This window comes from Somniosus microcephalus, unplaced genomic scaffold, assembly GCF_052327205.1.
Source record: "Somniosus microcephalus isolate GS21.2 unplaced genomic scaffold, FLI_Smic_1.0 unresolved_chr7, whole genome shotgun sequence".
Classification (NCBI taxonomy): Eukaryota; Metazoa; Chordata; class Chondrichthyes; order Squaliformes; family Somniosidae; genus Somniosus; species Somniosus microcephalus.
The window spans coordinates 20,288,230-20,301,289 of NW_028225185.1; the positions used below are offsets into that span (position 1 = coordinate 20,288,230).

Consider the following 13,060-nt stretch of genomic DNA (forward strand, 5'->3'; position numbering starts at 1 on the left):
TCGGTGCTAGGACCCCAGCTATTCACAAATATATATATATATATAAATGATCTAGACGAGGGAACTAGATGTAATATCTCCAAGTTTGCAGACGACACAAAGCTGGGTGGGCGTGTGTGCTGTGAGGAGGATGCAGAGAAACTCCAGTATGATTTGGACAGGTTGGGTGACTGGGCAGATGCATGGCAGATGCAGTATAATGTGGATAAATGCGAGGTTATCCACTTCGGTGGCAAAAACAGGAAGACAGATTATCCGAACGGCAATAGATTGGGAAAAGGGGAAGTGCAACGAGACCTGGGTGTCCTTGTGCACCAGTCGCTGAAGGTAAGCATGCAGGTGCAGTAGGCGGTTAAGGCGGCAAATGTTATGTTGGCCTTCATAGCGAGAGGATTCGAGTACAGGAGCAAGGATGTCTTGCTGCAGTTGTACAGGGCCTTGGTGAGACCACACCTGGAGTACTGTGTGCAGTTTTGGTCGCCTTATCTGAGGAAGGATGTTCTTGCCATGGAGGGAGTGCAGCGAAGATTCACTAGACTGATACCTGGGATGGCAGGAATGACGTTATGAGGAGAGATTGGGTCGATTGGGCTTCTATTCGCTGGAGTTTAGAAGAATGAGAGGGGATCTCATTGATATTTATAAAATTCTAACAGGACTAGACAGACTAGATGCAGGAAGGATGTTCCCAATGGTCGGGGAGTCCAGAACCAGGGGTCACAGTCTAAGGGGTAAGCCATTTAGGACTGAGATGAGGAGGAATTACTTCACCCAGAGAGTGGTGAACCTGTGGAATTCTCTACCACAGAAGGCAGTAGAGGCCAATACATTAAATATATTCAAGGAGTTGGATATATTTCTTAAGGCTAAAGGGACCAAGGGATATGGGGAGAAGGCAGGGACAGGGTACGGAGTTTGGATGATCAGCCATGATGTCATTAAATGGCGGAGCAGGCTCGAGGGGCCGAATGACCGACTCCTGCTCCTATCTTCTATGTTTCTATGTAGACGCGCACACATGCAGTTTAAGTCAGGGGACCCGGACGATGATTATTCCCTTCCTTCCCTCGGGGGCAGCAAGGCCGATTGTAGCATCTTGGTTGCTGCTCCAGGTGAGCTCAGCAAAGAGCAGCACCGTACTGGGTGTCCACTATCCACCGTCCAGCGCGATTCACCCTCATTATTACAAACGTGACAGGCGCACCTCCCAGGGCAAAGAAATAAAAGAAAGACAGACTCCCATTCCTCCCGCGCCTTTCACCACTGGATGCCCCAAAACGCTTCACAGCCAATGAAGTAGTTTTTGAAGTGTAGTCACTGTTGTAATGTGGGAAACGCAGCAGCTAATTTACGCACAGCAAGCTCCCGCAAATACAGCAATGTGATAATGACCAGATCATCTGTTTTTAGGTGTTGGTTGAGGGATAAATATTGGCCCCTGGACACCGGGGAGAACTCCCCCTGCTCTTCTTCCAATAGTGTCCGTAGGATCTTTTACATCCACCTGAAAGGGCAGACGGAGCCTCGGTTTAACATCTCATCCACAAGACGGCACCTCCGACAGTGCGGCGCTCCCTCAGTACTGCCCCTCCGACAGTGTGGTACTCCCTCAGTACCGCCCCTCCGACAGTGCAGCACTCCCTCAGTACCGCCCCTCCGACAGTGCAGCACTCCCTCAGTACCGCCCCTCCGACAGTGCAGCACTCCCTCAGTACCGCCCCTCCGACAGTGCAGCACTCCCTCAGTACCGCCCCTCCGACAGTGCAGCACTCCCTCAGTACCGCCCCTCCGACAGTGCAGCGCTCCCTCAGTACCGCCCCTCCGACAGTGCGGCGCTCCCTCAGTACCGCCCCTCCGACAGTGCGGCTCTCCCTCAGTACTGCCCCTCCGACAGTGCGGCGCTCCCTCAGTACCGCCCCACCGACAGTGCGGCGCTCCCTCAGTACCGCCCCTCCGACAGTGCGGCGCTCCCTCAGTACTGCCCCTCCGACAGTGCGGCGCTCCCTCAGTACTGCCCCTCCGACAGTGCGGCGCTCCCTCAGTACTGCCCCCCGACAGTGCGGCGCTCCCTCAGTACTGCCCCTCCGACAGTGCGGCGCTCCCTCAGTACTGCCCCTCCGACAGTGCGGCGCTCCCTCAGTACTGCCCCTCCGACAGTGCGGCGCTCCCTCAGTACTGCCCCTCCGACAGTGCGGCGCTCCCTCAGTACTGCCCCTCCGACAGTGCGGCGCTCCCTCAGTACTGCCCCTCCGACAGTGCGGCGCTCCCTCAGTACTGCCCCTCCGACAGTGCGGCGCTCCCTCAGTACTGCCCCCCGACAGTGCGGCGCTCCCTCAGTACTGCCCCTCCGACAGTGCGGCGCTCCCTCAGTACTGCCCCTCTGACAGTGCGGCGCTCCCTCAGTACTGCCCCCCGACAGTGCGGCGCTCCCTCAGTACTGCCCCTCCGACAGTGCAGCGCTCCCTCAGCACTGCACTGGGAGTGTCAGCCTAGCTTTCTGTGCTCAAGTCTCTGGAGTGGGACTTGAACCCACAGCGTTCTGACTCAGGCGAGTGCGCTACCCACTGGCTGACACTTGCACACTGTTCCCTGAGCCTCCCGTCTCATCAAAGTCCACTTGAAGGGAAACTGCTCGTGGGGGCGCACAGCATTGCAAGTACAGCCTCAGCCCGGATCAGGGCAAGGCTACAATGGTGCCCTTGTTCAGTCAGATGCTCGAGATGGATCCTATTATTTGATTAGCGGTAATAGTTTCACACAGACCAGATACTACTTCTCTACCTCTCCAAAATAGGACTGCCTCCACAACATATAGGACAGCTCCTGCTTCTGTTCGGTACATTTCGGAAGCAACATGGGTACAGGAGGAGGCCATTCTGCCCCTCGAGCCTGTTCCGCCATTCAGTTAGATTAGGGCTGATCTTAACTGCATCTACCTGCCTTGGCTCCATACCCCTCGATACCCTGACCCAACAAAAATCTCTCAGTCTCAGTGGCTCCAATCGACCCCCAGCCTCCACAGCTTTTTGGGGACGAGAGTTCCAGATTTCCACCCCCCTTTGTGTGAAGAAGTGCTTCCTGACATCACCCCTGAACGGCCTGGCTCTAATTTTAAGGTGACGCCCCCCTTGTTCTGGACTCCCCCCACCAGAGGAAATAGTTTCTCTCTCTCTCTCGACCCGATCAACTCCTTTAATCATCTTCAACACCTCGATTAGATCGCCCCTTAATCTTCTAAACTCGAGGGAATACATGGCGTCAGTTAATTAAAATCTATCTATTCCACAATTCAGTTGGCTCAGAACCCTTTAAGTTTTGCTTACCTCCTTTATATTTGGACACCGAACTTGGCATCATCAGCAAATGTTGTAATATTGACTGTACTCGCATCAAATTAAAAAAGTTAAGACAGACTCATTTCTCCAGCGCCTTTCACCACCTCAGGACGTCACAAAGCGCTTTACAGCCAATTAAGTGCTTTTTGAAGTGTGGTCACTGTTGTAATGTGGGAAACGCGGCAGTCAATTTGTGCACAGCAAGCTCCCACAAACAGCAATGTGATAATGACCAGATCATCTGTTTTAGTGATGTTGGTTGAGGGATAAATATTGGTCCCAGGACACCGGGGAGAACTCCCCCTGCTCTTCTTCCAATAGTGGCCGTGGGATCTTTTACATCCACCTGAGAGAGCAGACGGGGCCTCGGTTTAACGTCTCATCCGAAAGGCGGCACCTCCGACAGTGCAGCACGGGCACTGGGAGTGTCGGCCTAGCTTTATGGGCTCAAGTCTCTGGAGTGGGACTTGACGGAGGCGAGCATGCTACCCACTGACACCGTCACGTTTACGAAATGAACGAGTGAAGTTAACGCAGAACTACAAGCGTGCAATAGACTAGAACATAGAGTCATAGAGTTATACAGCACCGAAAGAGGCCCTTCGGCCCGTCGTGTCCGTGCCGGCCATCAAGCCCTGTCTATTCTAATCCCATTTTCCAGCACTTGGTCCGTAGCCTTGTGTGCTATGGCGTTTCAAGTGCTCATCTAAATGCTCCTTGAATGTTGTGAGGGTTCCTGCCTCTACCACCCTTTCAGGCAGTGAGTTCCAGATTCCAACCACCCTCTGGGTGAAAAAGTTTTTCCTCAAATCCCCTCTAAACCTCCTGCCCCTTACCGTGAAACTATGCCCCCTTGTTATTGACCCCTCTACTAAGGGGAAAAGTTCCTTTCTATCTACCCTATCTATGCCCCTCATAATTTTGTACACCTCAATCAGGTCCCCCCTCAGCCTTCTCTGCTCTAAGGAAAACAACCCCAGCCTGTCCAGTCTCTCTTCATAGCTGAAGCGCTCCAGCCCAGGTAACATCCTGGTGAATCTCCTCTGCACCCTCTCCAATGCAATCACATCCTTCCTATAGTGTGGCGACCAGAACTGCACACAGTATTCCAGCTGTGGCCTAACTCGCGTTTTGTACAGCTCCATCACAACCTCCCTGCTCTTATATTCTATGCCTCGGCTAATGAAGGCAAGTATCCCATATGCCTTTTTAACCACCTTATCTACCTGTCCTGCTGCCTTCAGGAATCTATGTACATGTACAACAGAGCTCTGCTGCGAGACTCTGGGAACCAGGTGAGGTTCCTCGCCCCAAAAATGTATCGCGGGTACCTTCGGCTCGCCGCTGCCACCGTATGCCACTGACCTGGTAATATTCACTCTGCTCGGCCCCCTGCGTGTGATAGTCCGGGTACTGGTTCCCAAACTCCGGCCCGGGGTTGGCAGGAGAGCTGCTGGCGGTGGGGAAGCTGCCGTCACTCGCAGACGAGGTGCTCCGGTTGAACTCCAGCGGGGCGTCGGCGGGGTTCAGGGGGTCAGCCGGCTCGGCCGCCTCGCCGGGGACGCCCGGGTTGGGGGCGGGCACCTGCGGCTGGGCGGACAGCGGGCTCTCGGCTGCCAGCCCGCCCGCAAACACCTCAGTCCTGGCGCTCGGTGGCGGCTCCTTGTCGGAGAGGGAGAAGAAGCTGACCCCCACCCCCTCTTCCTCCTCCTCCTCGTCTTCCTCCTCGCTCGCCTCCTCGTTCATGATGTGCTTGGCCAGCTGCTTGGCGGCGTTCTTCGACGCGGCTTTGATGGCTGACGGCGAGGGGGTCGTCGTGGTGACGGTGGCTCGCGACGCCGCTTTGGACGGGCCGGCGGGCTTCTGGGCTTTGGTGAAGGAGTGGGGCAGCAGGGTGCGGTTGGTCTCCTTCAGAGCCAGATTCCTGGGCTGCGGGAGGAGGGCGGACAGGCCCATACCCGAGCCCGAACCCTGAAAAGCAATCAAAAGGGGGAGGAGGGGGAAACGAGTGAAACACGGATCTCTCCACGCGTCGGGAAGCAAAAAGGAATGACAAATCGACGGGTTAGCCCCACACAGCAAGCGACACACACTGCTCAAATACTCCCAAAATAAAAAGGAGACAAAAGTCACGCTAAACCCTTTTTTATAAATCATTGGTTGGGCCCCAAGCTGGAGTATGCTGAGCACCGCACTTTAGGAAGCATGTCAAGGCCTCGGAGAGGGTGCGGAGATTTACTCGAATGGTACCAGGGGATGAGGGACTTCAGTGACGTGGAGAGGCTGGAGAAGCTGGGGTTGTTCTCCTTAGAGCAGAGATGGTTAAGGGGAGAGGAGCGAGTTGTTGTGATCTGGAACGCGCTGCCTGAAAGGGCGGTGGAAGTCGATTCAATAGTAACTTTCAAATTGGATAAATACTCGGATGGGAAGAAATTCGCAGGGCTGTGGGGAAAGAGCAGGGGGGAGTGGGACTAATTGGAGAGCTCGTTCAAAGAGCCGGCACAGGCACGATGGGCCGAATGGGATCCTTCTGTGCTGTGAGATTCTACGATTTGACAGAGGTGTTTCGATAGAGTGAATAAGGAGAAGCTGTTTCCAGTGGCAGGAGGGTCGGTAAGCAGAGGACACAGATTTAAGATAACTGGTAAAAGAACCAGAGGGGACACGAGGGGGAAAAAAATATTAATTGTAAATTTGCTGAATTCCTGATACCTCCATCTTGGATAGATTTCTTTCAGGAAATAACATTTTGGGATCCATTTGAGACGGGACGTGTGGCGAGTGCAGCCTTCTCGGGAGGGAGGACGGGCAGCTTTGGAGCGAAGGTCCCCAAAGCTCCTCCATCACTGGGGGTTTCCCTCGATCGTGTCTGGGTCTGTTGTAGATTCATTGACAGAGATCGATCGCTGCAATTAGTCAACCGTGGTTAATTATATTCAGGTGGTGGCCACGCAGCTTAAAGGGGGCATTGGCGATGGGTATGAATTGGGAGGGGGGGGCTCTCTCGTGTGTTCATATAGATGGGCGCAGGCTCATGAAGGGGAAGAAGCTTAGCTTGGGGGGGGGGGGGGGGTAAATGCGAGTCTCTGTAAATAAAGGCTTGGAAGCAACGGGCGGCAAGGCTCTAGTCTTCCATCCTTCATCCGACTTTTATAAACAATTCCATTATCGGTGTATCGGGCGACTGCCGGGATGGTAGAAGGCCAACTTAGATGGATCCTTAATAACAGAAAATGCTGCAAAAACTCAGCAGGCCAGGAACCATCCGTGGAGAGAGAAATAGTCAACGTTTCAGGTGAACCCTTTGTCAAGAAACGTTGACTATTTTCCTGGAACCGCACTTTAGGAAGGATGTCAAGGCTTTGGAGAGGGTGCGGAGGAGATTTACCAGAATGGTAGCAGGGATGAGGGGCTTCAGTGACGTGGAGAGACTGGAGAAGCTGGGGATGTTCTCCTTACAAGCAGACGGTTAAGGGGAGGGGAGCGGGTGGCGGTGATCAGGAACACGCTGCCTGAAAGGGCGGTGGAAGCAGATTCAATAGGAACTTTCAAATTGGAGAAATACTCGGATGGGAAGAAATTTGCAGAGCTGTGGGGAAAGAGCGAGGGGAAAGTGAAACGTTAACCCTGTTTCTCTCTCCACGGATGCTGCCTGGCCTGCTGCGTTCTTCCAGCATTTTCTGTTGTTATTTCGGATTTCCAGCATCCGCAGTATTTTGCTATCGTATTACAGGAAACTTTGGTTTATCCGGAGGTTGTATGTCCGGAATACTCGATCTAACGGCAAAAATCAGGAGCCGTTTTCTATAAGGTTTTTAGTTCTCTTTGCTTTTTTTTCCCCCCAGTCAGGCGCTGCAAGGTCTGTAGCTATAGCAACAGCTTCAGCTAGAGACGCTTGCAGCTGCAGCCGACTGTTTAGAAGCTGTTGCTAAGCAACAGTGTTTGTTGTCAGATACGGAGATGAAAACCTCCGTATGCTTCACCATTAACTTTGTATGTCCGGCAGTTTTGATAGATCGGCAATAGCTCGGTCCCGTCAGTGTCGGATATCATAAAGTTTCCTGTAGATGGCTCCTTGGTCATTCTTCATCTAGCAATGCCCATGTTCTCTTTTCTAAACTCATACCTGAATGTAACAAGGGTACAATTGTGGATCTTTACCGATGATTTTCAGGTAAGACGCACCCCCCAACCCCGCTTCAACATACTATAACCGAGGACACACAGCATTACTGAGCAAACACCACAGGTAACAAGAACAAGGTCAGGACAGCAACAGTTATACGCAACGTGCTACAAGGCAGGAAATGAGAGAGAAAGAAAGAAAAAAGAACCCATCCCACCCCTCCACACAATGCTGAGGAGAGCTCGCACCCTTACTTTAACACACCCAGGGGGCGAGGCACCAGCACTGCCACTTCCAATTACTGGGCTTTCTAGTGTTGAGAAGAATTTGATCATCTAGTGCTCTTCGGCGCCCAATGTAACTAGCCTTTCACGGATTGATCTCGCTGGATGGGCACAGCGAGAGTGAAATAGGGCTGGGAATCTGAGGCCGACCCCCGCTCCACTGCTGCCAACGCACTGGTTTGGGGGCACTCCCCTGGATGTTAACTAGCGCGCCAGCCAACGGAATCTGACACTTGTCTCGGGGCTGGCAAGGCCTCACCTACGACTCAAATTCCGCCACCGAGGAACCTCGGGGGGTGGGTGGGCTCCTCGCGGAGTCTCGCTCGGTGTAAAGCACTCACCTCTCTCGTTTTCTTCTGAACTGGCTCCTCGTCATCGGAGTCCGACTGAAATATAAAAAGAGGAACGCAAGTCAGAGCGGAGGCAACCGACGGCATAAACCTGAGGCCTTCTGCCTCAAAATCAAACACTGCTGGACACTGACATCGAATTCACAGCACAGGCGTAGGCCACCCGGCCCATCTGCTCCACACTGGTGGTAAGCGCCACACCAGCATTAAGCTCCACACCAGCGTTTATGCTCCACACCAGCCACCTCCCACACCGTCTTCATCTCACCCCATCAGCAGATCCTCCCATTCCGTTCTCCCTCATCCAGCCGCCCCTTAAAAGGCATCTACGCTAGCCGCGCCCCGTGGTCGCGAGTTCCACATTCTCACCACTCTCCGGGTAAAGACTGAAGCAGGCGGCGCCCTGCCCAGCCCCGCGGACAGCAGCTCACAGAGAGAGACCAACCGACCGCGGGCAGCAGCCGTAGTGCCGGCCGTGGCTCCGTGAGGCGCAAGAGAATTCAGTGCAGTATAATGGGGAATCCTGAATGCGATCTGCCGCGACGCCAACGAGCTGCCGGAGCAGCAGTGCGGAATTCTCAAGAGACAGGGAAGCTGGAAACGAGAACCTGCTTTTATCCTGACTTTCTAAAAATGTTGCAGAGAGCAAAACAAAGATGGGGGCTCTCGCGCGGGGATATGGTAGAACCTGAAATATCATGAACAAACTAATAAAAAATATATATTTTTGAAGTTTCTTAAAAATTACAATTTTTTTTTTTTTACATAATGGAGAAATGTGACACTCCACAAATTAAAATGAGTTTTTCAGGGGCCAGAATGGATGTTCAGCAGTCAATACGCTGTTAAAACCCCAGTTACAACTAATCCAACAATTTTAATGGGGTGTTTAAATGCGATACTACCACGGGAAAGGCCCAACTTTTCGTCTGGTCCACTGATTTCCAGCTATTGGGGGGGGGGGGGGGGTCACAGTGCAGCCAGTGTCGGAGCAGTGAATGACTGACTGCAGCTGGAGGATTTCCGCGTTTAGATGCGCCTGGGCTACGCCCTGAAGTGGCGGACAGTTTCAGAGGGGGAATGATGCCGACAGTTCGCCGTCAGTGCCCAGCCCAATTATCAATGCAACTCTTTCCGACATGGGGAATTCACCCCAGGTCTGGTCTGCTCCAGCAGCAATAGAACTCTTTGCTCATTGACATGGCCCGGCTACGGTCCCCAGCTGTCAGATCCTGGAGAGCGGAGAGAACTGAAACGCACGATGCATCCTTGTGCAGTTTTGGTCGCCTTATCTGAGGAAGGATGTTCTTGCCATGGAGGGAGTGCAGCGAAGGTTCACCAGGCTGATACCTGGGATGGCAGGAATGACGTATGAGGAGAGATTGGGTCGATTGGGCTTATACTCGCTGGAGTTTAGAAGAATGAGAGGGGATCTCATTGAAACTTATAAAATTCTAACAGGACTAGACAGACTAGATGCAGGAAGGATGTGCCCGATGGTCGGGGAGTCCAGAACCAGGGGTCACAGTCTAAGGATAAGGGGTGAGCCATTTAGGACTAAGATGAGGAGGAATTTCTTCACCCAGAGAGTGGTGAACCTGTGGAATTCTCTACCACAGAAGGCAGTTGAGGCCAATTCATTAAATATATTCAAGGAGTTGGATATATTTCTTGAGGCTAAAGGGATCAAGGGATATGGGGAGAAAGCAGGGACAGGGTACTTAGTTTGGATGATCAGCCATGATCGCATTGAACGGCGGAGCAGGCTCGAGGGGCCAAATGGCCTACTCCTGCTCCTATCTTCTATGTTTGTATCCTCCTGCCTCGGTATCTTGAAACAAACTCTGGGTACCATCGCGAAGAGTCCAGGAGGGCAGCACCCTCTGACTATTCTCCAACACCCCGTTCGACACTCACTGGAGTTATACTCTATATGTGGCGCCAAACCCAAATGGTGAGATAGGGCCTCCTCCAGAGGGACGCACACAAGTGCTCGGACGTCAAGTGACAACCCAGTTATACAGACAGAGGGTCCACAGCTAAAACAATAGCCTGATGTGTGTTAGATTTACCCCAAGTCCGGAATTATACTCCGACTTTTGTGTTGGCCGTGGCTCAGTGGGTAGCACACTCGACTCTGAGGCAGCAGGTTGCGGGTTTAAGCCCCACTCCAGAGACTTGAGCACAAAATCCAGGCCGACACTCCCAGTGCCAGTACTGAGGGAGCGTCGCACTGGCGGAGGGGCCGTCTTTTGGATGAGACGTTAAACCGAGGCTCTGTCTGCCCTCTCAGGTGAATGTAAAAGATCCCACGGCCACTATTGGAAGAAGAGCAGGGGGAGTTCTCCCCGGTGTCCTGGGGCCAATATTTATCCCTCAACCAACATCACTAAAAACAGATGATCTGGTCATTATCACATTGCTGTTTGTGGGAGCTTGCTGTGCGCAAATTGGCTGCCACATTTCCTACATTACAACAGTGACCACACTTCAAAAAGTACTTCAATGGCTCTGAAGCGCTTTGGGACGTCCTGAGGTGGTGAAAGGCGCTGGAGAAATGGGAGTCTTTCTTTCTTTCATGATGGTTCAGCTGCTAAAGTTGCAATATAACTTCACCTTTAATTCCCCCAATTATAATGTGCAGATAAGTCAAAGTTATTTACTGTCGGAGGGGCGGTACTGAGGGAGTGCTGCACTGTCGGAGGGTCAGGACCAAGGGAGCGCCGCACTGTCGAAGGGGCGGTACTGAGGGAGCGCCGCACTGTCGGAGGGGCAGTACTGAGGGAGCGCCGCACTATCGGAGGGGCAGTACTGAGGGAGCGCAGCACTATCGGAGGGGTAGTACTGAGGGAGCGCCGCACTGTCGGAGGGGCGGAACTGAGGGAGCGCCGCACTGTCGGAGGGGCGGTACTGAGGGAGCGCCGCACTGTCGGAGGGGCGGTACTGAGGGAGCGCCGCACTGTCGGAGGGGCGGTACTGAGGGAGCGCCGCACTGTCGGAGGGGCGGTACTGAGGGAGCGCCGCCCTGTCGGAGGGGCAGTGCTGAGGGAGCGCCGCACTGTCGGAGGGGCAGTACTGAGGGAGCGCCGCACTGTCGGAGGGGCGGTACTGAGGGAGCGCCGCACTGTCGGAGGGGCGGTACTGAGGGAGCGCCGCACTATCGGAGGGGCGGTACTGAAGGAGCGCCGCACTGTCGGAGGGACGGTACTGAAGGAGCACCGCACTGTCGGAGGGGCAGTACTGAGGGAGCGCCGCACTGTCGGAGGGGCGGTACTGAGGGAGCGCCGCACTGTCGGAGGGGCGGTACTGAAGGAGCGCCGCACTGTCGGAGGGGCGGTAATGAGGGAGCGCCGCACTGTCGGAGGGGCAGTAATGAGGGAGCACCGCACTGTCGGAGGGGCGGTACTGAGGGAGCGCCGCACTGTCGGAGGGACGGTACTGAAGGAGCGCCGCACTGTCGGAGGGGCGGTACTGAGGGAGCGCCGCTCGGTCGCGGATACTCACGGCGGCCTGGAGCTCGGGGACGCTGATTCTGACGGGATCGCCGCGCCGCCGGGGCCGGGCCGGGTTGCTAACGGGAGCGGCCTCAGCCTCGGCTTCGCTCTCCTCGCTACTGCCGTAATCCACCAGCGACATGGCGGCTCCGCGACTCCTCAGCGGCCCGCCATTCCAGGCACCGGGGGCCGCCGGGATACTGGAGGAGTAGAGCCCAGTGCCTGCCGGGATACTGGAGGAGTAGGGCCCCAGTGTCTGCCGGGATACTGGAGGAGTAGGGCCCCAGTGTCTGCCGGGATACTGGAGGAGGAGGGCCCAATGTCTGCCGGGATCCTGGAGGAGTAGTGCCCAGTGCCTGCCGGGATACTGGAGGAGTAGGGCCCCAGTGTCTGCCGGGATCCTGGAGGAGGAGGGCCCAGTGTCTGCCGGGATACTGGAGGAAGAGGGCCCACTGTATGCTGGGATACTGGAGGAGGAGGGCCCAGTGTCTGCCGGGATACTGGAGGAGGAGGGCCCACTGTATGCTGGGATACTGGAGGAGGAGGGCCCCACTGTATGCTGGGATACTGGAGGTGGAGGGCCCACTGTATGCTGGGATACTGGAGGCGGAGGGCCCCACTGTATGCTGGGATGCTGGAGGAGGAGGGCCCCACTGTATGCTGGGATACTGGAGGAGGAGGAGAGCCCAGTGTATGCTGGGATACTGGAGGAGGAGGGCCCAGTGTATGCTGGGATGCTGGAGGAGGAGGGCCCCACTGTATGCTGGGATACTGGAGGAGGAGGAGAGCCCAGTGTATGCTGGGATACTGGAGGAGGAGGGCCCACTGTATGCTGGGATACTGGAGGAGGGCCCCACTATGCTGGGATACTGGAGGAGGAGGGCCCAGTGCCTGCCGGGATACCGGAGGAGGAGGGCCCAGTGTCTGCAGGGATACTGGAGGAGGAGGACCCAGTGTCTGCAGGGATACTGGAGGAGGAGGGCCCAGTGTGCACGGATACTGGAGGAGGAGAGCACCAGTGCCTGCCGGGATACTGGAGGAGGAGGGCCCCAGTGTATGCTGGGATACTGGAGGAGGAGGAGGGCCCACTGTTTGCTTGGATACTGGAGGGCCCACTGTTTGCTTGGATACTGGAGGAGGAGGGCCCCACCGTATGCTGGGATACAGGAGGAGGAGGGCCCCACTGTATGCTGGGATACTGGAGGAGGAGGGCCCAGTGTATGCTGGGATACTGGAGGAGGAGGGCCCACTGTATGCTGGGATACTGGAGGAGGAGAACCCACTGTATGCTGGAATACTGGAGGAGGAGGGCCCCAGTGTATGCTGGGATACTGGAGGAGGAGGGCCCACTGTATGCTGGGATACTGGAGGAGGGCCCCAATGTCTGCCGGGATCCTGGAGGAGTAGTGCCCAGTGCCTGCCGGGATACTGGAGGAGTAGGGCCCCAGTGTCTGCCGGGATCCTGGAGGAG

At 55.1% G+C, this 13,060-nt stretch overlaps 1 protein-coding gene across 1 annotated transcript in view; it reads right to left on the minus strand.

Moving 5' to 3' along the window:
* The window catches only part of prcc (proline rich mitotic checkpoint control factor), a 28,593-nt gene extending 16,602 nt beyond the window's left edge, over positions 1 to 11,991 (minus strand). The window contains exons 1-3 of the mRNA XM_085978760.1: positions 11,600 to 11,991; positions 8,087 to 8,131; positions 4,701 to 5,306 (exon numbers count right to left, since the gene is read on the minus strand). Of these exons, the coding sequence (XP_085834886.1) occupies positions 4,701 to 5,306; positions 8,087 to 8,131; positions 11,600 to 11,731 (783 nt within the window). The 5' untranslated portion in view covers positions 11,732 to 11,991. The remainder of the gene's footprint in view (positions 1 to 4,700; positions 5,307 to 8,086; positions 8,132 to 11,599) is intronic.
* Between the last annotated feature and the right edge of the window lie 1,069 nt (positions 11,992 to 13,060).